At 35.8% G+C, this 26,258-nt stretch overlaps 1 protein-coding gene across 9 annotated transcripts in view; it reads left to right on the plus strand.

The window, feature by feature from the left end:
• KCNMA1 (potassium calcium-activated channel subfamily M alpha 1) overlaps positions 1–26,258 on the plus strand; it is a 507,083-nt gene that overhangs the window by 408,300 nt on the left and 72,525 nt on the right. The window contains exon 19 of one of the 9 annotated variants that reach the window (XM_080621174.1): positions 5,724–5,897. The exons of the other annotated variants lie outside the window; for them this stretch is intronic. Coding sequence (XP_080477300.1) covers positions 5,724–5,897 — 174 coding nt within the window. The remainder of the gene's footprint in view (positions 1–5,723; positions 5,898–26,258) is intronic. 9 annotated transcript variants of the gene reach the window in all.

Genomic DNA, 26,258 nt, shown 5'->3' on the forward strand with positions numbered 1-26,258 from the left:
ATTAACACTACAGCACTGTTTGCTGGATTAAGTGCAATTCATTGTCAGACCTGTGTTCAATTCTTTTTGTACTTTTTCTTTTCCACTGCATAGCTGACACAAAAAGCAACACAGCAGTCCTTTACTTTCCTTATCTAATCTCTTTCTCCCCATTGGCAAAAAAAAAAAAAAAAAAAAAAAAAGGAGATGGGGGGAAAGCCAGGCAATGATTGAAATGTGTGGCCAGCTTTTAATGTAGAAACCTTATAGCTATCTTCAACAGGAAACAAGCTACAAGGATTGTTTTCCCCAGCATGCTTGTTTTGAAATTAATTACATGAGTAGAGCCACACTGACTTTTCAGGACTTAAGATGTAAAGTTTTACATTATTATATATAGAATATAAACTTTATAGACCACTTCATGTCAGTCTAAGTGATACCACTTTAAAGTGTACGGAATCTGTGAAGGCTCTCATCAGCCACTTCTAGTGCATACAGTCATGATAATTTAAATAAACACAGCATTTGGGACATAGAATTTGCTACTTAGAAATGTAAGCACTGCAAAGATGTACCGGTTATAGGGTAGTGTTGGGATTTCATGAGCTTGTTCTTTCAAACAGCAAGAGGGATCAAATATTTCATACCTGCAGTGAGGCATTACTGTACCACATTGAGGCTGCTAACCTTAATGTTTAACTGCAGCTGTTCTAAATAAGTGAGGTTATGAGGTTTGTTCAACTTTTCAGCAGATATTCTAAACTTACTGTGTGATAACACTTCAGGTCTTAATCAGGGTTGAGATGTTTTTCCCTCTCAGCTGTACATGCCATAGGATCTTGCAAAGAATCAAGGAAAACTTGACGCTCCTGGAGCTGTACAATAAAGTGCTAGCTATCTTGGAATTGAAATGGCCTTCATTATGAGTATTTGCTATTTATCTTATTGTGGTGCCTGCAAACTGCACTACAGGGTTGAGAGCCTCTTGTGGTAGAAAGCATTCAGAAATTTCTCCAAAGATCTATTTTCAGGCAATAGAACGACAAAGCAGAAATATGAGGCAGCACAGAAAAGCAGATTGTGAAACAGGTCAGCATGATAAGAATCAATAATAAACTAAAGAGAAACTAATTTGTATGGATAAAATGATGACTTCTATTGACTTTGAGGCAAAATACTGGAAGTAATTTGGATTTATTTGGAGCAATATATTTATTTAAAATATGTTTCTATGTTGAGGCCTTTCTGGACCAGAGACATTAGTTAAAAAACTATTAAATAAAGAAAGAGAAGAGCAGTTAGTGCTAAGAGAGCATTGAAAAAGAAAAAGTCATGTAGCTTTGACTTTTTTTTTTTTTTCCATTTCCCCAATAGCTTCAGTTTGTTTGGCAATGCAGTTAGCTCTGAGAGTACACTGACTGAGAGTCTTCTGTAAGATAAGGAAGGAAAGGTCATGATCAGATTTTAAAATTAAAATGAACTGGTCTATAAATGTGCCATTACTTCAAAATGTGTGAGGAATTCTTATAGTTACTAAAATAGAGCAAAATGTCCACTCAAGTCACCTGCTGTTTCTACAGTTCTGACAAAGAACAGCACTTATATTAATTATAGAAAGCAAGTAACAAATTGCCTTTTATTGCAAAAATTGCAAGATATTGAACAAGGTGACTGGGTGGTCTTGAAGTTGTCCATAAAAATTAAATTATGGAGAGATACCTTTGCCTGTCGTGCTAACAGAAAGTAACTTCTCACAAACAGGGTAAAGTATACTGCTGTGTTTTTCAGGAAACTGAAGTTGTGCTGGGGAAAGGCCTTTCAGTATTTTGTTATTTCAGTCTCATGATGCTAATCAGTATTGCTAAGCGATGATCAAAATGGTCTGGTCGTCCTTTAATGCTGCTGATATTTTACTCATAGTGTGTATCATGAGAACTCAATGCATTGAAATGACACTGTATACATTTCAATTCTTAAGTGTGCTGGGGCCTTTTTTACCATCTGCTGGTCAAGAAACTTCCAGTTCATCTTGTTAACCAGCTGTTAGCTCATAGAGATCCACTAGATGTCCTCGGAGATCTACTTTTGGTTCCCGTCAAAGTCACAAGGAAAACTGCTATAGTGATGGGTGGAATACGAGAATTGGGTATACTCTATGGTTAGGAAAAAACAACAACAATAAAAAACAAAGAAGCAAACAAAACCAAAACCAACAACAACCAAAAGAAAATACAAAAACCCCTAAACCAGCAGCAACCAAAACAATAAAACAAACAAAAAAAACCCCCAACCCCAACCAAACAGCAGAGATTAAGGGATACTTTGTTCTGTGTGCTGTAAAAACAAAAGGAGCTGTTCCTTGACATCTTAGGTAGAGAATAATCTGCAGTTTTCTTTGCTTATTTTTGCAGCTGGAAATATTTCCCATTTCTGTTTGTGAACTCTAAGTAACACCTCTGATCCAGACAATCTAGAAATTCTGACTGGACTTTTTGACATTTTTGAGATCAGAAAGCAAGGTACTGCCAGAAGCATAGGCACATTCCTTCCCTATTAGAATAGAAGGCTATTGCCTTCTAAGAAAAATTGCAGTGAAAAAAGTTTTTAAAAGTATTTATTTAAAATTAACAGAAATTTTGCTTTCCTTTTGCTCTTAGCAAATCAGATGAGTTCATATAAGCCTTGTTTTGTCAGTAAATTATCTAAGTAGTCTGATTTCTGTGTCCCTAATAACTTCCCCTGATATTTTTACTAATTCATTTTACAAATGCTGTCGGATTGTCACCATACTAAGTAGGAGGATCTAATCTTCCTTTTTTTTTTTTTTTTTTCCATTTATCGTTCCTTTTAAAATAGGGAAGTAATTTTCTTTATGTCCCAACTTAAATTTTCAGTAGTTGCAAGTAACAGTTCTATTTAACATCCACAACATGTCTAGGAATAGAAATGAGTGGATTCTTATGCAGGTGCTACAGGTGTCAAATGAGTTTAACACCCATCCTGAGGCTGTTCTTAAAGTCCCCCTGTCTTTCTGATGATTCCCATTTTTTTGTTAGTGTTTATGGAACTTTTGTAGGAAATGGTATGTGTGTGGCTGAACCATTTAAAATCATTTTTGTCTTGTCTTTGATCTTGTCACTTGTCATCCCTACTAATAATCCATGTTTTGTTTTATTTAAAAGTAAATAAGCATTGTATTTGGTATGAATGTTAAAATGACTGTATAAAAGGAATGAATAGTAACAGCATGTTTTCGGTTTTGTTTTTGGATTTTTTTAATTTTTTTTTTTCAAAAATGTATTGCTCTGATATGCAGTTGCTTATATACTGGTTGAAACCCTTATAGCAAGTCCTTTCTGCTAATTATATTTCCAGGTCCAACCCTGTTTCCTGCATGTTAATGATGTGAAATATTTAAATGATGCATGATTTCCAAAACAACTGATAATAATAGTTATAAACAGTCCCTGAAAGGGCATTGCTTTTGAGAAGTGCTATGGAGTCCTTCTGTTGAACAGAAGGGCTTAAATTTCCCACGTCATTGGTTTAAGTCTGATGAAAATGGTACTAAAAGTTTTCTTCCCAAGCCTCTTTGCCTTTAAGGATAATTTCTTCTAATTTTTGTAAATGCGTCCTATCCTATTATTGACTGTTGACAAGATATGGCTACAAGTAATGAAAAACAGGGACTGTTACTAACCAGCAACATAGTTGAGAATTTCTGGGCAGTGTGTTTTGCTACAGCATTTGATTGGAAAAAGTCCTTCAAAACAGCTATAATTAAAACAAAATGGGCCTGCCTTTTACCTCACCTACTGTTACCGTGTCTCACAAATGCCTGTTATTTTTCTTTCATTTCCTTAAAGTGAAACTAATGAAATAGTCATAATGGAAAGACTTCCACTTTTTGGTAACATATTTCACTTTTCTTTTTCTGCCCAACTTTTCAATTTTAAAGAATGTGTTGGGAAGAGTTAGAGGGAAAACATGGGAAAACAAATGCTGTTTTGAATTTTCTGTGTAGTTTGAATGTGTATGCATCAAAAGCTGCAGTGGAAACCTTCTTTCTAAAAGCCAAGCTCTGAGGAATGATGTACCATGCAATGAACAAGCCTGATGCTGCATGATGACTTTCTGAACAGCTGTAAGATAACTCTACTAGGATGCTAAAAGAACATGGCATTAGTCATGTGAGCAAAGTTTTAGAGGAATGGAGTCGCTGCTGAAGAGATCACTCATTCATCTCCCTCAATGCCTGTTTTTCACAATCATAATGTTACCCTTGCTTGACAAATATACTGTATGGCAAGTCATCAAGGCCTTAGAACAACAGGACTTGACCCATTTGAGAGATTTCAATCCCTCTTCCCTGGTGACTGTGGCATTAAGAAACTGGAAAAAAAAAAAAAAAAAGAATTAAAAAAAAAAGAAAAAAGAGAAATTATATTAAATTTTATGTCATTACCATAATGCAAAAAGACAACCTAAACTGAAGGTACAGGCCAGAGAAACATTACCTTTGTTCTACATTTGCTTTCAAGGTTTTGTTTTTGCCTGTCAGTGTTCTGTTTTGTTTTTAGTACAACCGAGTCAGTTCAATCTAAACCATTACCAAAAGTGTTGGTTCAGTGCAACATGTGAAACAATCTAAGTGGCCTTTGCACTTCTTCAGACTAAACATACCTGTGATTCAGGTAACACACAAAATTGCACGGTGGTAGTTGTACTTGCATTTGTAAACTAGGATGCTGTAAATTTCTAAAACTATGTAACAAGGACATTCAAATGACTGAAGGATAAAAATATTCTCTTCTATTCTTTTGGAATTAGCCCCTAATGCTGTATTCAGTTACTTGGTTCTTAACCTACCTTTGCATTCAGAGCAGAAAACATGCCAATGATTGGTTCAGCATGTTTCAGTGGACCAATGCTCTGTGTGCTTTTGGTGATGCCTTATTTGTGAACTGATTTTAATGTCAAGCATATTTATCATTATTAGTTGTGTCTCTTATATGGGCAAATTTTAGTATTCTGTCATCAGTTAATTTGAATTCCTGAAGATAACAATGTATTTTGCAGAAAAATTTATGAACATTTTGTAACTCTTTAGTAATGTGTAATTTCTTGCAATAAAGGAGTTCCCTGGCACAGTTTAATACAGAAAAATTATTAGCATGTGTTTAAGAATAGATATATTTATATATATGTATCTGTGTGTAATGTATATGTGTGTGTGAGTGTGTGTATGTAAGAATATATGTGTATGTGTGGTTTTGTATGTGTATACATATATATATATATATACAGTTTAATTTTTACAGGAAACAGGATAGGTCAAAAATATCTAATGGATAAGCAGCTTCAGAATTTTGCTTTCATTTTTAGCCCAGGAGTATTAATTGTGCCAAGGGAAAAATACATTCTTAGGATTCTCTGCTCTTACTATGGTTTTTTTTGATCCAAACACTTGACTGTAAACAGTTACTCTTCCCCATGTCTCCGGTCACCTTAAAAGACTGAACAGAAATAAAGAGCAATTTATCTTTTGCCCTACTTTTAACGTACAGCCAAAGTGTTATCAATAATCTCATTGCATTTTTTTTTCCCTGGGTCAAGACTGTTAACAAAAACTAAGGCCTGTATTAAATCCCTTAAATTACCTTCCAGCTGCCTTGTTATATATATAACCTTGCCATTAACCTGCTGCTCTTCCTCTCCTCCCATCCAACACATGGTTATAGCCAAGATGTCCATCTACAAGAGAATGAAACTGGCATGTTGTTTTGATTGCGGACGCTCTGAGCGTGACTGCTCTTGCATGTCAGGCAGTGTACATAGTAACATGGACACCCTTGAGAGAGCCTTCCCACTTTCTTCTGTCTCTGTTAATGATTGCTCCACCAGTTTACGTGCCTGTAAGTTCAACACCAACACATGCTGTTCCATGTCTGTGGTGTCTGTGATATCATCCCCGTCTTGTGTCGTGCATCATAGTTCTGTGAGTTTTACTGGGCTGGTGCTTGTTAAGAGTCAACCCCAAATTTTAATATAACTCTGTATTCATATTCCTGTTTTATTTTTAATACAAAACTGTAATTCATTATTTTGCTTTGTGTGCTCTTTATGAAGCATGCTCTTGCAATAGCATGCAGGACCGTAGTAGTGCAATCTAGTGACATCTTTTTTATTTAATTCATACAATATAAATTGTCATTAATTATATAATAAGTGCTGCTGTGGTGGAACAGGCCTGTGTCTAAGTCTGTGATGACTGCTAAGTGGACAGCTATAATAGTGCTGGCACTAGAATGGCATACAATAGGCAGTGAATAAATATACAGGATACAACTTATCTGGAGTTCTATGCTAGACTGCTACCGTTATCTTCAGTTTTGTTTGTAACCCTTCATTCTCAATCAGGCAGGACCCTCCATCTGACACTGAAAACACAGAAATCATTGCATAAATGGTTGTACTTTTTATAGTATCTTTGTAGAAGGGCTAGCCTGATGCACACTTCCTGATGCACACTTTTTGAAATTAACTGCAGAATCTGTCCCATAGGACAGTACAGTTCTGGAATATGCCCTAAAAGCTATTTTGAAAGATCAGAGTTGAGAGGAAGAAGAGAATTTGGAAAAATTCTGTGTAACCATTAGTTTTTTTGGCAAATGTTAGGGATTCCAAAGTTAATTTATCAGTGTGATGTCAACAATTGAGGAACATTGTTAATTAAAATGGTTATTTTTTTATTATTTTATTTTATTATCATCTGTAGATACTCAGAATAGGCAAAACTATGTCTTGGGGCAGGAGTTGTTTTCCTTTCCCTACCCAAATGACAAAAAATACCTGTAACATTATTCAGATACATCTATAAAGAGTCTTAGGCGATTTTATCAGGAAGCATGTCCACTTTAGGTTGCAAGTCATCGCAGATAAAAATGCCTTCCACTACTAAGAGTATAATGTAGTTAGTAGATTATGCATCTGGTTGCCTTTTGATACCATATGTGTACTGCAGCATATAGTTCAAGTGGTGAAGGACTTTGCTTTAAATATTTTGAAATTGGAACTATTTTTCCAGACACAAATTTGGAGTATGTAACAATACTATGATTCTTGTTAGCATTTTTTATCTGAAGACTGTGTCTATTAAACTGCTTAATAGGATTTCTTAGAAATTTTAGCAGAAATCTTCTACCTGTATAAGTGTATAAGCATTCTGAATGTCCTTTCTATCCACTTGGTTGCAACTCATGTATCACCTCAGGGGAGATTGTTCCCAGTTTAAGTCCTATGTTGAGTTAACAGGAGTTTTTATCCTTTAGAAGCACCTTTATCAGAGTAAAATATAGCAAAACACGTTTTGTTAATAAAAGTGGGTAAGAAACCTTCCTGGATTCAGAATTACTGCAGGCAGTGTTACTTACACAGCCTAACAGCCTCAGTAACACAGTGCCTGGTATAGTTTGTATTAATACAGACTAGTATGGAGAGTGTGTTCTTGGATCCCAGCACTGGTGTTAACAGCAACCAGACCAGGCTAAATGAATATGTCCCCTACAAATGGGTAAAATTTCTGCCATTAGCACGGTTTGGCAAGGAAAGAAAACCGTAATTTGTAGGTTTACCATAGCTTTCAAGTTCACTTAAGACTCTTCAGAGGCAGATAAAGTAAACATTTTTGATTGTGCTGCCTGCTGAGCCAGAAACCTCCACAATAATGTATTAATTTCCACCAAAGAACAGTGCTTTGGGGAAACACGTTAGATCTATGTTATATTTTGAAGTATAAGTGATATTGACAGCCTTGAGGATTTTTAGCATGCTATCTTTCAAGGGCCTTTTCCCCCCTTCATCACTTCATCAAATCAAAATAGATCTCACTCTTCCCCTTGTGAGACTAGTCACCTTTGACTGTTAATAATAAGCACGAAAATCAATACCAATTCACACTCTTTGCAAAGCAGCATAAGCCTTTCTTTTCCAATTAAAAAAAATATATATACACACATGCAACATTTCACTGGCAGGGCTTCAATAGAAATCAGTGTGTTTTCTTTGCAGTGTACAGGGGTCGTATGATGCCCATCTTGACAGAGCTAGTTAACTCAAAAGAATGGTGGTGAGAGTCGGCTTTTCATTAAATATGAGCAGATGTGAAATGTAGAGTGTTTGACAATTAGAAATGGCAGCAGCAGGGCCCCAGAATCAAAGTGAGGTCAGATTGGTGGATCAGATTACCTCTCTTACATTCTTTAGTTGTTCTGAAAATCATTTTGAATTAGTGTCAGTGGAGCCATGATGGGTTTTGCCCTTTGTCTTTTATTCTAGGACTGTATTGTTTCCCCAGACACTCATTAAAGGTCATTATACTATTACAGGGCTTGCTTTGGTCGTGGTGCCCCAGTTGGGTTGGCTTGCTTCTACAATTGCTTAATGCATTTTTTTCTTTTCTCCTTTTTTTTTTTCTTTCTTTTTTTTTTTTTTTCCTGTTTTTTTAACTTTTGGTTATAAAAGAAGGCTTTTTTTTTTTTCCCAAGGTAAATTAAATCACAGACCATTGTAGGAAACTTCTTGAAACCATGAGTAGCTTTTGTAAGAATTAATGGAATTAATGTTGTTTATAAGAATCTGATGTCAAGTAGAAAATATTGATTTATTTATTCAATGTTGTACATGGAATTTAGTGTACTAATTGTAGTAATTGTGGTAGTTGTAGTAATTGTAGTAATTGTACTAATATGTAGAGAAAGTAACACTTGCAATGTGTTTTCCACCATGGGTAAGTTTCTCTGTATTTTATTGTTGTCTGCACTTCCAGGAAATGAAAATCGTATCTTGAATAAATATAAATACATTAAATAGCTTTTGAGTTTATAGGCAGCTGTCTGGAGGAAAAAAAAAAAAAAAGATTGTTATAAATGTAAGAAAATAGAATTTTTTTTGTGCATCTAGAATTTTTAGGATTTAGGTGCTTTTGGTAGATTGCTACATGAATGGCAGTCAAATGATCCAAGCATTTTTTGCATCAGAGTCTTGAGTGAATTAAAGTGACGAGAGGCACTTAGCCACTGAAAATCCTGGGGTGGTTTATACAATGAAATTATGTTACTAATAAGTGCGATGTTTCTGCTTAGGTCTGTGCCAAGTCTTGGGGAGTGCCATTCAAATGATTAATTGATACAGACAGAATCTTAACCTGAACCATTTAATTTCTCTGTTTCTGGATCACCATATGGCTGTGCTTCTCACGAACATCAAAAGTTCACATTTCAAATGGAAACCTTTTCTAAACTTGTTGCTGTGCCCACTGCCATGGGTATCTAAACTTCCAAGGACATACTTGATACTAGGTCCAGGGATATCTAATTCAGGTTGTGAAAAAAACATGCCTTGGCATACTTTGATAGTTCCAAGAAACTTTATGTGAAGATCTTGATGTTGGTGAAGTAATCAAAGCATGTACCTGTGTGCCAGGCCCAGTTTAGAACCATATATTCCATCTGGTCTTTTAGTGCCATCACATGGTTTATGCTGAGCAAGCAAGTTAGCTGCTGAGTCTTTCTTAAAGGACCTAAATTTTTTTCTGCAGGATTAGATGAACATTTTGGGTAGCTTGAATAAGGATGGCTGTTGAACTAAAGTTCACTGTGCTGAAGCTATATCTGGCAATGTGGTTTAACAAGTTAGGTCAAGGCAATGTAGATTCTGCCTGTATGTGTTCATAACTTAAAACCACAAATTCTATAATATGAGTTGAAATGACATGACACTTACTGATGTAGCCAGAAAGAAGAATGCGTAACACATCACACAGATGCATTGGTCAGTGTATCTAAAGCTCATCAGTTGTATAATTATGCTTGGGCTTTCCTAGATAAGTTGACTATTAAGTCCTGGTTGACTAAAAAGGCAGCCTACATTCTATTTCTTCTAGAATGCAAGAACCATATCCTCAGTTTCCTATAGGACAAAACTAACCTAGTAGTTCTCTAGTTCTGCTGAAGTAGCCAAGACAACAAGAAATACTAGCTTTTATGGATGAGCTAAGATACAGGAAGGGCCTATATGTGCCCTGTCAAGGTACAACTTTCAGTGCTAGAATTTTATTTTTACTCATTAGCAACAGAGGTTTCCCTTTTACAGGATCTTGTGGTGGCTAGAGACTTTGAGATTATCAAACCAGCTATAAATATGATCCCATTTACATTATATTTATAATACTGTAAATAGGAAAAGGTGGGGTACTAACTCTCTTCCACTACACAGTTTTTATGAGCTGTGAGAATTCTGTTGTTGCCACAAGTGGGATAAAAGCTCATTTGCTCTGAAATTCTTGCTTTTACATATGCTGCATAAACACCTTTCTCTTTAATATAACTCACTGATCCCTCTGTGGTCATATTGTCTTGTCTTTCTCTTGCACAAAAAGTGAGGAGCACACCTTTAATGTTTTGAGGAAGAAGAATTTGAAGGAGTAAATTAAGTGATCAGGTCTGCTTGGAAAGGAAACACAGATGTTACCTCTTAGGGATGGCATCATAAGGTCAAAAACAAGTGATTATAATCAGATTGTTATGTTTTTTGCAGTTTACATCTATGGAATGACTATAGAAGTATACCTCTGTATACTGGAATATGATACAGCATTATGCTGTGTAGGCTGGTTTGTTTGTTTGTTGGGGGTTTTTTTGTTTTGTTTTTTTGGGGTTTTTTTGGGGGTTGGGTTTTTTTTTGTTTTGGTTTTGTTTTGTTTGGGGTTTTTTTAATGAGATTAATGAAAACAGGACATTAGAATGAGACATAGTACCAAATAAATTCCTTTTAATTGAAAGCCACAGAAAATATGAAAAGCCTGTGAAACACTCTGTGGGTGATGATTTATGTAAAGCTAGCCCCAAATATTGTTTGTTCTTTTCAGGTGACAGATTTTTAATTCATTTACATCAGTTCCCATTTATTCAGGGTTGTGTTCCTGAGAATTGATATGGCTGTGATGTTTGTTCTAAATAACTCTACAAGACTGTATGTGTCCCCTTTCAAACTACTGAAAATAGTGTAAAAATGGACACCTGTGTATATTTTAATGTTCAGTTTTGCAGGGAAAATACTATTTAAGATAATTCAATGAAGATACAAGTAAATACAGCTGGAAATACATCTTAATGTAGTTTGTGGTGGTGTGGGTAATGAAGAAAACCAACTTGCCTTTCTTAGCCATTTTCTCAAATCTCCTAATTAACTCTTCCACTTTCAAGCTTAGTTTATCTTTGCAATTCTGCCTAACCCTACTTTCTTCACCTTGTCTTCTCCTTGTGGCAATTGTACAAAGATGTATGCAGGTGTTTCCACTTAAAATGATAGGATGAATTGATTCGACATATGTGATCACATTCTTAACTAGCATTCAAGAACTGCTTGACGGAACAGTGGTTTCACTGAACCAACCCTTTGATTTGTCTGTCTTTCCTGCACTCTTGATGTGCAGACCTTCAGGTGATCCTCTCCTTGATGCAGCTGTATGTTTTTTCCACATTGCTAGCATAGAGATAGAAGCAGTGATCAAATTGTGTTGGTATATTCCCTCCTAAGAGTCCAAGTATTTATTCCATCATTTTTTCATGTGTATAAGTGCACTGGGACATTTTTATTTCCTTTTCAGACACTGAATAAATATTAATCAGAGGGGCAGTGGGAATGTAACATGAAACAATAGGTATTTTACAGTAGGTATTTTACAATAGGTGACTTCTAGTATACAGTTTGACTCTTAACACTCAAAAAATTAATCCCTTTTATTGTTCTATACCTTAATAAAACCTGAGTGCTGCTAAATTATTTAACTTTCTTTTGGCTATAATATGAACATATAGATATATATAGGTGTAGAAATGCAAGAATAGGAAAAAACCAAAGCAGCCCCCCCCAAACCAAGCTACTCCTTTTCAGGTGGTAGAAAGGTAAAAGTGAGATAATCTGACTCATTACTCATGACCAGAAAATATAAATAATGAAGAACACACCTTTTCAGGTGAGTTTTGTGATGTAGAATATTCCACTAGACTGCAGAGAGGGAGCTCTGCCCACTTTGTGATGTCTGTAACAAGATGAACACTCACATCACCATGGGATGGAGGCACTGCTAAGTTTAGCAGCAAATCTTTTAAAGAATTGGAATGATGGAGGAGGGAGAGATCAAGATGTCTGCATTTAATTCCTTTAGGCTTTTATGTTGAGTAGAGATTCTTACCAGGGTCACAGAGAAGAGACTGGTGAGTGGCTTGCTTTGATGGGGACAAGCTAGAAAAGATGCTGTCTGCATCCTGTGGAGTGAATTTAGCAGAGGGTCTTATGCAAGGTGACATGGAAATTATGTTTGCATTTTTAGTTCCTGAGTGTGGCTGGTTGTCATGAAACTCGCCATGACAGTTTCTTACCACCAGGCAGCAGATTCTTCCTGTTACCTTCTTGGTGTGGGATAGATGCTAGCCAGTTAGGTCTCCTTCTCTACTGTTTTTGAGCTATTTCAAGCGACAGATGCCAGAGCTGGCTCAGTTTCAGGTTGAGCATTTCTGTCATAGCCCTGCCTTAAGCCCAAATTCTGACCTTTACTATATGAAATAAAGTATTTATGAGCAAGCAGTGGCTTGATCCAGAGCAGGCTTAGAGCAAATGTCAAGTGTCAAGTCAGTCTCTGCCTCCTTATACCACCTGCATTAGGAACCTGGATTAGATCCTAGGCTACAGTGCTGACTGCCTTAGGCTTTATGGGTCTGGAGAGACATAACTTATTAACAAAGAGTTATTAAATTTTTATCATTTTTATAACACAATGTAAATGCCTTCTATGAATCTACATTGTATTCATTATCATTTAAAACGTTAATTAAGTCAAAGTTGCATTTAACTCAGTTCTAAATGTGCCTTTGGGAGGAAGCTTTTAAAAACAGCTGCAGGATTGAGAAGCATGTTGATGCTGGGAAGTTGTTATTACCACTTTTCAGGATAGGCTCCCCCAGTTTGATTGCCATTTTGAGTCTTAGCTAATTTACGATGATGTTATTGGGCAATGTCTCAATTTAATATTGAACCAATAGCAGCAGAAAGCTATCACCTCATGCTAATCACAGATAAACTTTGATGTGTAATTCATGTTTGTTCCAAATTTATTCCAAACTGAAATGAACAGTTGGTTCATAAAGCCTGTACTTACATTATACCTTTTTTTTTTTTTTTTTTCCAATTGGTATCCTTATTGGTTGGATCCTTTCATAATTCAGGGAAAAATGTGTTCACTGACTTGGAATATTGTCTTTCAAATTCATGGAAAAATAAGTCCTCTGGCCTAGATCCTCTACGTTTTATGTGAATGGAAGTTATTGTAATGTATAGAAGGAGGTGCTTAGTGAAATATCAACAGACCACAATATAGTATGAACATATAAAGCGGAATACAGTATGTTATAAAAAAATACAATAAAAGCCCTTCAAACCAAGTTAAAATGTGCTTGGCTTCTAGTGACATGGTTTGGTGGTAGACTTGGCAATCCTGGGGTAAAGGTTGGACTTGATGATCTTAAAGGTCTTTTCCAACCCAGTTGATTCTATGATTCTGTGTATGGGAGAGTTATTGATTTTGGTGTCTTTCAATGTTAAAACGGGAGAAAGAAGGAAAAAATCAATCACATTGTTTCCACCATCTGATTATTCCATTGAGACCCCTAGCATATTTAATATATTCATATCTTTAATCAGGCAAATAGTCACCTTAGCTAGTGTCACCAGTAGTGTATGTATTACATGATTCATGTACTTCTAGAACTGAAGCCAGAAGCAACCAGCTTAGCTGACCTAACCTAGGAGAGTCCATTGTATTAGAATCAGACATCTTCAGCTTTTGTCAAGTTCAGTGTAGGTCCAGCAGAGTGGTCCAGCCTCAGCTTGGTAGCCAGAAGCAACCTGCAAGGCATATTTCTGGGTCATCATATTTTCTACTGAGTACCTAGAACCTTTACAAGTATTTGTATATGCCAGGATACATAAACTTATGATTTTTTTATGTGCTACATGAAAAGAAGAAATTGTTGTCACGTAACTCCATATATGGTACTTGAAGTGACACAAAACAAGCACGTATTCTGGATACTTCCTTTGATTGATGTTAAAGTAGACAGGGGGGACTTAAACAGATGAGGAAAAGTTTTAATTTATTTTTAAGAAGTCAAGCATATATTTATTTTAGTATGTAAGCTCTCAAATATGTTGATAATAAATAGGTTAATATAGGTTAAAGTTCAGTTTTACTGTTTGAGACTATTCACCAGCTTCTGTTAGCATTCCTTTTTATAATACAATGATGTATTTCCTTGTGAAATTTTACATATTACTGTATGCTATAATGCTGTGATTCACTTATTATCAATATTTTAGGAAACCTATCATCTGCTATGTCACACACACATGCTTCATTGATGCTGATCAGATCTTGTTAGCATAGTATAATTATTCTGAAAAGGAAGGGTGGAAAAAGTGTTATTGCTGTCTAAGGTTTGGCCAGCATCATCTGGCTAAAAATTCATCTGGGCATTTTATTTTGACTAGAAATTCTATGTAGGCAAATGTGAAACAAAAATGGCACAAGGCAAAGATCCAATCTTGGCTGTGCCACTGACTTACTACATGACTATAGTTCTTTTTCCACCCAGAGACTCAATTATATATTCAATTATACTACATTTTGTGCTAAGAAATGCTTTGAGTTCCTTATATTTTGAAGTACACAGTATAATCCTGGGTGTCCTTTTGACATATCGATTCCCTGCAGAGGCAAATTTTCATGTTTTCTGATCTTTGCTGAGTCAAGTCATCGATACTTGGCAAGGAGGAAAGTGAAATGGGGTATATGACCAAAAGAAGGAATGGAGAAATTACCAAAACTGCTTTGCCACTGTCTAATTTAGGGAAGTTTTGAAAGAGGATACTATCTAAGAGGGTATGAATTGCTTCTGTTCATCTGCACCAGCAGAGAAGAATCCCTTTTTAGATTTACAGAAAAAAATATTTTTTAAATCATCTGCAGTTTTTAGCTGCTTCTGAACTTTAATTGGAATGTAGACCTTGTTTACTGTGAGGAACTACTGAAGGAAATCCAAAAAATCATTATAGCATCTTTGATCTTTGTAATGAAATTTCCTTTGTTTGTTCTTGCATAAAATATTTTGCTTGCACTAAGCATGTTGCTTTCTCCAGTCCCGTATTCCTGACATTATCTTCACTCTCTAACTCAGTGGTGTTACGTGTTGTCTGACACGGCATGTCTGACAATATGGAGAGAGATTTTACATTACCATAGTTGTGCTATGGAGAAAGAATGGCAACAAGAAATAGAGGTTCTGTTCTTGAGCAAACTCCTGCCAGAATGGACTACCACTTGTGCCATCAAGCAATGTAGATGTTTTATTCTACAACTAGCCCCTCTGTGGTCCTATATGGCACATACTGATTGGACTTTTAGTAAAAATAGAAGTTGTGACATATGGACAGTAGTTTAGAAGTCAAAATAAATGTTTGCCTAGCTGAAAAGTTTCATCAGCTAATAGAACAGATTTTTCAAGCAAAGAATAAAAACAATTACAAGTTTTGACCCTAATGTAGTGATAATGCTTATTTCTGTTCCATGAGTAACATGAGGTAAAATCCACACTTGCAATCTGGTATCATGTTTCATTAGCAGGCATTTGTCCAGTGATTTTTTATATGTGCTTTATCTCTATTAGAATTATTCCTGATCTACCAAAACATGCAAGAACTGTCAGGTTCTCTGCGATCAGTCAAATCACAAGATGGGTGGCAGTGATGTGATACAGTATTTATTTAGAATTGCAGGTGTGAAAATGAATATAATTCACATGATGAGGCAGCAGAAGGGTGAAAAGAAGTGAGATGCACTGCTGAACAGAACAGGATGTACTTTTCTGGCCTCCGCTACATAGTATCTTTTGCAACATATGGGAAACATTTCCCAAATTTTCAAATGACATAGTAATATTTCTCACTAATACTGGAATTAGACTCCTAGCCATCTTGCATTGTGTCTTGGTTTTGGCATGAAATACTGGATATTTTACTTGGTTCTGAACAAAGCCAATAAGCTTTCCAATGTCAGGGAAAGCAACAAAACAGCAAAGTACATTTTACTAACTCTTGGAAGCTAAGATCTGCTTTTGGTATTCCACAGAAAAATATTTATCTTATTGTGTTAGGTTGCACATTTTCAGAGTGCCATTCAAATTAAATTTTGAATGACGTTATGTGTAAATTGAGACATGCAAATGTAATTTTTGATTCATCTTATGTACAAACAATCTGCTGAAAACTAAATCTATTTTCATTTGGTAAATTACTAAGTATTTCCATAGTTCTTAAAAGCGGAACATTTTGCACCTCACATAGCTTAGAAGAATTGTCTTAAGGAAAAATTAATATAGAGATATAAAAAGGATTTCACTGTGTATATTTTGATTGTTTCTAGTCAAAAGTCTCACCGCCCTGAGTAACAAGATCCATTTAGCAAACATAGTAGAAAAGACAAGAGAGCTGTAGACTTGGGACAGATGTCTGTCTCAACACAGATAATTGTAATGCAAGAATCTTCAGAGGCTGGAATCAGTAATCCTAGCTGTTTGACAAAATCCTTCCGTATAAGGAGTCCAACTTACAGGTATCGTACACTTTTGAGTTATATGACTCAGCAAAAGCCTTTTGTTATGTTTGGAAGAAAGAGAAGTAAATGAACACACAATTGCAGTGACAGAGAATATTCAAGCCAAGATCTGTGATGGTGTAATTTAGATTTCTCTGATATTCCATCAGTCTGAAATTCTGAAGGAGCAGGAACTGGCCTTCTTTTAACCTATTGGCACCAGAGGCTTTTGCGTATTGATTTATGTACTATGAATTTTGCACCATATCTGTGCAACTTCAGTATGCCATTATCGTATAATTCTGTTGTTCTTACAACTCCCTACACCTAAATTTGTCTCTTTTCAAACATGGGAGTATTTTAATTTTTGGTTTAGATCTCCCCTCTGATCACCACCACATGTTATTTCTTATTATAGCATGGTCTATGGAACTTTTTTTTTCCTTTCTTTATTTGCTAGTAAATCCTGAAAAGACTTTTTCCTGCATGAATGAAAATGCATACTGGTTTTGGAATCAGGATTTCTAGGGTTATCATGTCTAGTGTCTGATCAAGCTTTTTTAATGGTCTTTTTGATTGGCTGATTGAATCTTTCAGTGCTGCAGCTCATTCATACACAGTTTTACTGGTATTTCTCATGTTAAATAGATAGCTAAGCTCATTTTACATCTAAAATTGTAGCTTGAGGGAATGTAAGAATTATTATCTCTAGGCTCATATATTCAGCCTCAATACTCAAGCCCCAAATACTCCTCAGGAAATATTCTGAAGTTGTCCCTTGGGTCCCACAGATTTCCTCAGCAGTATCCTTGAGTTCTGGCCATGAGGGATATGAAATACATCAAAATACGCATTTGTTTTTAATCTGCCTTTAGCATATGAGTCTTTTGTCTGCCCTCTTCTTTCTCCTCAAGCAGGACAAAATAAAATCCTCAGAGGTAAAGCTCCAAGCAGTTCACTTTTGGAAGATGACTTTCTTGACAGCTGTCAGTGTCCCCTGAGCACTAGATTTCTGGATGCTTTCACTATCTGATTCTCAAAACATCTGGCAGCAACACTATTTCTAAATATATTGACATCCTGTGGCATTTGTGCTTGATATAGTTACTTAAAGGATAGTAACTGACCTGTAGATGTTATGAAATCTTACATATCAATTTTCTCTTTGTTGGAGAGAGTTCCTTCTCTTCCAGGTGATTGTGGACTTTATTGTGAAATTGGTGTGATCATTATAACAGAAATGCTGACAGGTCAGTGTTTTTTTTCAGAATTATTTTTTTTAATCAGTCATCTTCCTCCTTATCATGCTACCTGCTTTGAAAATGAGCATCGTCTATGTTTAATTTTATACTCACAAAGTATAAGTAATTTCCTTGGTATAACACTGAGCACACCAAGCATTCTGCAGGACATTACTAAGCAACCTGAGAGGCTAATTCAGCACTTTGAAGCTCCTCTCTCAAAAATGCTCCATTACCTTGTTTCCTCTCCTCTAATTTCAGTGCATTGTGTACTAAGAGTGAGGGTGCTGCTGTTAGGCTACTTTTGCTTCCTCTGGTAACGTCCATATTCTCATGAGGGTTTGGTTAATGAAACCAGAAGCACAATACATTTACCTTTGATGAAGTTTTCTTTCAAAAGCTGTACCTCATCATGAGTTGTGATCTCTTTATGAGATCTGCCTGGTCCTTGTCATGAAGGAAGCAAGCTTGACATCTCTGTGTAGCTTTAGTAAAAAAGTGAAAAATAAAAAGGCAAAAGATACTTAATTGTTTATTTTTTTTTAAAGCTGGCTATCAATTTAGTTTGGAAGATCAAATAGTATTTGCTTTCCTTCTCAGTTTTTAGTCTGCATAGCTTTATACTGTTGTAGTCTTACAAAAAATGAATGTGAGATGGCATGCGTTTGCATCTTACAATAATTATGAATAGTTCAACCTAATTTTTGCATGCATTTCAGTGTTGTTAGTGCAGTATTTTTGAGTATTGGAGAAATAATCAGAGGGAGTTCATAGCACTCATTTTTTAATTTTGTATGGAGGTTTTGATCCTCTTTAGGTTTTATTTGAAAAATATGATCTTTACTAAAGACATCATCCTTTTAAGTATTCCTTCTGGTAGAGATCAAAACACTGTTGTAAGTAACGTTTTTATTAGTTATCACCACTTTATTTTCCACCCTTATTATATTGCCATCCCTTGCTTCCCCATAGAAATCAATTTCAGCCGAAGAGCTGTATGCTTTGGCTGCAATATGAGTATTAATACCTTTGCGGGTTCTTTTTCAGGTAGAGGTAGACATCACATTTCTATTTCTTTTATTATTATTATTATTATTGTGTTGGTTTACTTCCTGTTTTGCCATTGTTTACTTAGAAGTTATGTGCTAAAATTCCCTAAATTTTCATGGCAATGAATTAGGTTCTATCTCCATTTGTTGCTATCACTATTTTTGCTATTATTTTATAGGTTTAATCTGAGTTATTTATGTCTCAGTTGTTTTTATATTAACATACATACCAGGTGATATTTTTTTGGATACATTTGTTCAGAGAAGAACAGGGCTTTACAAGAATGAAGTACATTGTAGAACTCACTAAAGTAAGAAGCACTTAGAAAAACAAAAATACTGTTTTCGTAGTGTTGTGAAGTATATTTAACTTTAAGTGATAAAACCAGCATATGTAACAATAAGATTTTTAATACAACAGGTTCGATCTATTTGATTAATTTGGATGTCTAGCCTCTAACTTACCGTACTTTGCATAAGAGACTTAGTTTGTCATCAGTTAACATTCGCCACTTTTATGAAAGCCATACTTTAGGTAACAGAATATTGTTAAACTGCAACCAATGTACTAAAAATCTGTCTTCTAGCAAGAACATATTTACGTTTAAGAGCAGCATAGAAATAGTGTTCTATTTATACTTCTGTATAGATTTGAAGACAGAAAAACAGCACTGGGGTTTGAAACTCCATGTAACCAGCAGGTGGTGGTGCTGGCTTGGAAATAAGAAGTGACTGGAAAGCCTCCTAGAACTTCTTTATGTATGGCTTCTGCGAGGAAACAATTTTATTTAAAAAAAATATTTGTAATAGTTCAGATGATTCATTTTAATGGCATAAAAGTGTTTCCAAATAGGTGTATACAGTGTAAACACTTGTATATAAACCAGCATGTATGCAAACATGCACAGCATTTCATTTTACATATGAAAATGAGATTATGACCTCACAGGTAACAGTAATGTGAAGACCTCCATCCCAGAGGAATATTACAGCTGAACCTGAAAGAATATTGGGGATCACTGATCCTGATCCTATTAACATTTAATAAATGGAAGTTTTTCCACTGATGTGGATGAAGGCTGGGTAAGACGGACAATAAGAAAGCCAGAGTTAAATGTCAAGATTTCAGTTCTTGTTCAGAGACACAGACACTTCTACACCCTTTTTTATAAGGGTAAACAGGAGCCAAAAGGAAAAAGAAATTCAATGGTAGTGAAGTTTTAAAGTAAAAAAACCCGACAAACAAACAAACAAAAAAAGAGCCCTCCCCCAATCCAATTTATTGGTGGCATATTAACCACCCAGTAAAAAACCCCACACTGAGCAATGTCTTCTAAATTATGTGTTTCAGAAATATGACAACTCAGTGCGAGGCAGAGGAAGGATTAAAAAAATAAAATCTTAGAAGTTAAGAATAGAGTCCCCTAGATTTGTAAGAAGTTTTTGAAAATCTTGTCTTTACTCAACAATGCTGTACTGACAGGGAAATGGGCACAGGCACCTAGCATGTCTTTTTTGGGAAAGGAAAACTTGTCATAAGCAAGGTAAAGGTTATTTCAGTTTAAAGTTTCAGGATATGCAGGTTGGAATTACACTGGAAATGTGTACTTTTAAGATGTTGAGATAAATTGGCACTTCGAACCAGAAAACAAAGTAATAATTGTAATCAGATTTCTGCAGGATGAAAACTACACTTCCCAATGTTCACAGGAAGGAAACAGCTGCAGCAAGACCTAGCTGAAATTTGTGGAGTCCTGTTCCAAAAAAGTTGGCATATATCTATGCCTTTCCCTATGCACTGAAATACTCTTTATCTGAGGAACACAGTCTGTGCAGTAAATACAAGACTTCTAAACCCAAGGAGTAGGGCAATCACTAAGGACTCCTCTGCTTACTTTTTCCCTTAGTAACTTCTAGGCATTATATATTTTCCCCACTGAATTTAATGGAGCTAAGTGAGTGTTAACGGCAAAGTGTTCATGGTGAGTGGCCTTTCAAATTATTATAATTTATGTTTTTAATAGTAACTTATTTTTAATCCACATAGAGAACTTCACTGGTTTTAGTGTGACTGATCAGATTGTGAGTGTATTCAGTCAGGGGAAACCTCCTTTACTTTGTAAGAACAGGACAGATTTCCCCTACAGTTTGATAGAACGACATAACTACAGTCTACCCTCACTAGCACTGCAACTTCTTCATTTGTGTGCCTTTCAGTTGATGTCAAAATCCTCTCTGAGGCAATAGGACAAAGGACAATACACTTTGGATTGCTGTGTATTGAGACAAGGATGGTCTATGGCAATGCACTGAATTTAGAACAATGGGTATGGACATACTACAATTTGCTGTGTGTTGCTCTTGCTCTTAAAGAATCCCCCAAAGATGTGCCTTTTGGCTTTACATGTCATGACTTGGGGAACTGTCAAAGGACAACTCATAAGGAAATCAATGTTCTTAAATTGACACTTATTTTTTTTTAAGGAAAGAAAAAAGAAGCCTAGAAATAAAAAAGATGTTTCAGTTAAAGAGCTACATTTTCATGTCTAATTAAAAACCAATGAACCAAACAAAACCAAAAACCACTATAATAACAATTTACTTTTATCATATATGCATGTAGTATGTTCTAATGGAATGTGTTCCAAATGTACTTACTTTACAAACAGTAATAGCAACCACATCACCTTATACCTGGTAGATCTGAGAAAATTAGTGATTAACATCCACATTTTCACCTAATTTGGTTGCTTGAGTCTTAGCAAGAGCTGTAAGTGAGGAACTCTGTTAAAAGAGAATTGACTGCAAGTGATCAACCCAAGGCTGTATAACAGATCAGTGGTAAAACTAAATCCCAGTCAAGAGATTCCCAGTCGTCTGTAGCCATGGGTTCCTCAGGTATTCTATTAAAAAGTTAACATGTGGCTTTAAGCAATCCTTTTGTACTTTGCTTCTGCTAGATGCAGCAGCTGGAGCTCTAAAATGAGTTCATAGCTGCATGTGACACAGTAGGATACACAGGATCTGAACAGCTCTTTTCTGACACGCAGGGGTAGTGTTTTGCTGTTCCTCCTCCTCAGTGTTCAGATAGCAGAACAGCTTGTCATAATAAAGTAACAGAATTTAAAATTTAACTCAGAGAATATTTATGTTCACCATACCCAATGAGAGACTTTGACTTTCCTTATTCTCTAAAGTGCACTCTCAAAAGGCAAAGTCAATTCCATTCACTTTGATGTTTGTCTGGAGAACAGACCCCCATGAACACAAACCGTGTTCTGTTTTAACTTCTACAATTTAGACACATCTCCCTTTCTTCACTCTTTCCCAAAATAAACTTTGCGTTACCCAAATAGTATTTTGTATGGGTAAAACATGTGGAGAAGTCAATTGGACAGTTAAATGGACAGAGGGGAAAAAAGTCCATTGATGGTTTTTCTTAACTTTTCATTTGACAGTTTTCCAATAACAATATAATGACTTGAATAAACAATTACAGACTGAATCATAAACTGAAAAGGCAATGGAGAATGGAGACTAAAAATCAAGAAAATGTATGAGGGAATACTAAAGTCTGAATCAGAAAATAAGTCCAAGGTTCATTGGACCTATGACTTAGTCTGTAAATTAGAATTTGATTTGGAATTAAATAAAGTAGCTTTTTATCTACTGTGCACATTTGTCAAAGGGAAGATGGTTGTTACATACCAATCGTGTCACATTGTATATATACTTCTGTATAAGAACAAGAAACCAGGCCTATAAAATCTGAAGCCTTTCTTCTCTAAATTGCCCAAGTGAATGTAAAATGATGTATACATGCGAAAGACTTTCTTCCTGTTCCATTTTATCAGCTCTGCACACTGAAGCATGAGATATGAACAGTTCCTCATCTAAAGTCCACTGAAGTCAATGTATTTTCTCTGACTTCAGTGGAATTTGAATCAACTACATCTTGCTAAAGTTTGTATAATAGAAAAGTAATACCAACTGCTATCTCTGTAAAGAATTTGTAATAATTATGCTCTTGAATTAAACTAAAGGAGCAATGGGAAAAGAAAAAATCTAAGTTCTACTGTAATTTTAGGGTGTTTCTCTAACCCTAAAAATAAATGGGCTTTTTTCACCGAAGAGTCAAGTTAACAATTTGCTGGGTTTCCAAACACCTTTCTAGCCTGCTTTTCATTCTATATACACATTACCCTAAAAGCTCAGGAACTTAAAGTTTATCATGGTTTCACAGAATATCAGAGCAGCTCTATTAACTGTCCTTTTACAGCATTCAGAGGGAAGCAAGAGTGAGGAATATATCTGTAGCTGAATTTCAATCCCTTATGCATGAAGCTAATTCAGACTGAAAGACTATGTATTATCAATGAAAAATTAAGCGTAGCATAGAATGCCAATAGAAAGAAAAAAAAAAATAGGGCAATGCATTTGTCATTCAATTTCACGTACCTTTAGCCAAAATCTGCAAGCCTGAGACAAAAAGAGAAAAAAAGATGTTTCTTGGGCGGCACTGTTTCAAAGACCATTTCTCATGTAAACACCATTCAGTGTCTGTAAAATGTTCTGAGATTATGTTTTCTTGGCATTCTCAGATTTTGCCATTTTCTTATCTGCAACTAAAAGCCGGTGAGCCTCACCTGCTTTTCTAATGGTGCTAGTATGTAGAGATACGCATAATCTCTGATACAGAAACAGGTATCTGTTTCTCTGTATAAAGAAAAAACAATGAAATGCATTTCCCTGAGTTTGTAATGCACATAGAAACAAAACCAGCAATCTTTGTTTCATTTGAATTACCAGACACCAAGCAAACACTGCTCTGCAGTTTCTAGAATTAACATTCTTGTGCCTCATCAAAGCACCATTGTATTCTAGTTTCTAGTCAACGATTTCATTACATCTAATACCACCAAAAAATCAAGTAAATTTGTAAAATAAATAGTTAATTAGCATAAAGTGATCTTTAAAGGGGAGGAATAATATTATTTTCCTAACAAATAACAAATGTTCCAATTAAACTATATTTCAAGATTATGCTAATTTTCAACCCAAATTGATTGGCCACATTTTCTTTCCTGAAACTACCTTTGATAAGAAATGCATTACAAACTCATCAGTTTAGCTTCCTGTTAACAAAGAGACAGCAGCCGTCTGGATTATTCTAGATCCGCAGTGAAACTGCCACACTATGTATGCTCAAAGTAAAGCTGTGCAAGTTTGACAAGGGGCAGATGAATCCAGGAGTTATTGTGCAGAGGTTTAAGTCTATGCGGCAGCTGACGGTTGAAATAATCATCTATATATTGCTCTGAGCTAGCTGGGGAAAGGTTGAAGCTGTATATTTTCAACATATCTAGCCTAATGGTTAATCTGTTGTCTTGTACAGGGAGTGCTGGGTGGAATCACAGCAATAGCTGACAGTTTGGAGGAATTGCTGTGGGTATTTTCAGTTGCCTGATTCACAAAGTGGTAGGTAGCAAAGCCTAAACAGGCTTGTCTTTGAAAGAGGGAAGTCATGCTCACTGTCACTCCCATCAGAAGAACTCTGGTAGCCAAAAGCTCAATCAACATATCGATTATTTGCATTTAGTAATACAAAGCTGTAACTTGTCTTCACTGACCATGTGAAAACTGAGCCTTATTGAAGACATGCCAGACTGCAGAGCGGTGATTGCTCCTCTGGAGGTCAGCTGGGAAGATGCTGAGGAGAAAGAGAACGGTTAAGTTGGGGGGAGAAATAAAATATTTTTACAAACCGGGATAGCTTAACTGTTAAAAACGCTTTCTATACTCCTAGTGCTGGATCTGGCATATCTGCACAGCAACATGGCATTACTCACTACAGAGATTAAGGGAGTGCAGTATGAATTAGACTGAAACAAAAATGAAGTATCTGCAAGTGACAGCTCTGGCTGATGGCTGACTATGAAGGAAAACACTGTGCTAGTGTCTGGTGAAAAACGGTGCTGAAAGCCTAGCAGCTGATAGAGATGGGGGAGGAAGGGAGCAGTGGGTATCGGTGGTGGTTGTTTAGAATGTCTGGTTTTGGTCAGGATATTTTTTTCTCCTTTAAAACACATATTCATCTCCCCTTCCAGGCAAATCGTGCTGAAGCCAGTTTCAGCCATTTTGTTGAAAGCACTGTACTGGTATTCTGCCTTGTTACATTTAAATTAAAGCTCAGCCCAGTTTTAAGTTATGGCAAGTGTATGCTCACAAAGAATAAATAGAGATTGCCATAGGCATTAGATTAACTACATTGGTTGTTTTAAAAATGTTCAGGGACTTGCAGATTGTATTTAAAATTATCTTCATTATAATAAATAAAATGTACAGACTGTAGGCAAGTGTATATTCATTGAGCTTGAAAGGGAGTTCTTGAGGGTGGGGGAGAGGAATAAGAATGCATGCAGATTCAAAATATGTTTACATAAATTGCATTAATATCTCACATTTTATAGATATGATTTTTTATCTGTCTAATGTTGACAGATTTCTTGGGCAAGTTCTGTACAGCATTTACCAAAAGTAGGTAGTGTCCACCCACGGTGCAATTAGGAAATATAACAGAAAACATGGAATTCCTTATTCTTACTCTACTCTTATCCACTTCCTTATTGTTTGCCATGCTCAAAGAGCTATTCAAAATTTGCTCTCAAAATGACCAGTAACTGTTTCTATTCTCAGTTAACAATGATAAGGCCTTATGGATACATGACAAGTATCCTGAATAGTTCTAATGAACTTTGGCAGAATAAGCAATGCAGGCAGCACGCTTGTCCTGTGACCATTTGCATTAAAAATAAAGGTTTGTGTCATATTAGATAAACTGATCTGTGACTAGAAAATAGTTCTCTTTTAGTAGATTTGCTGGTGCTAAACTCATCACACACTTGGAAGAGAACCCATGTGGATTTGGAGGTTTTGGTTTAACATTGCACAGTGGTACAAGAAATTAGCCCAATCCAGACAGTTTGGTTGCCAAACCAAGTGAGGCAGTGACAGCGGGTAAGGATGTATTTAGTTCCATATAATTAACAGCAATCTTTGTTTCCCAGATATGTTTTCTGTGGAAATCAGCCCACATAGTGGTGCAAGCACCCTATCAGATTTTTCATTATTAATAAAAAGAAACTTCCTTTGCTGAACAACAAGGTGCTATAAAAACTGTTTTAAGTTCTGCATATTATAATATGTATCTGCAGAAGTGATGGTGTATTTCTCACTGAGTTGCATAATACTGCTTAATCTGGAAGCATAGTAATCTCT

This window comes from Psittacula echo (assembly GCF_963264785.1).
Source record: "Psittacula echo genome assembly, chromosome: 6".
Classification (NCBI taxonomy): Eukaryota; Metazoa; Chordata; class Aves; order Psittaciformes; family Psittacidae; genus Psittacula; species Psittacula echo.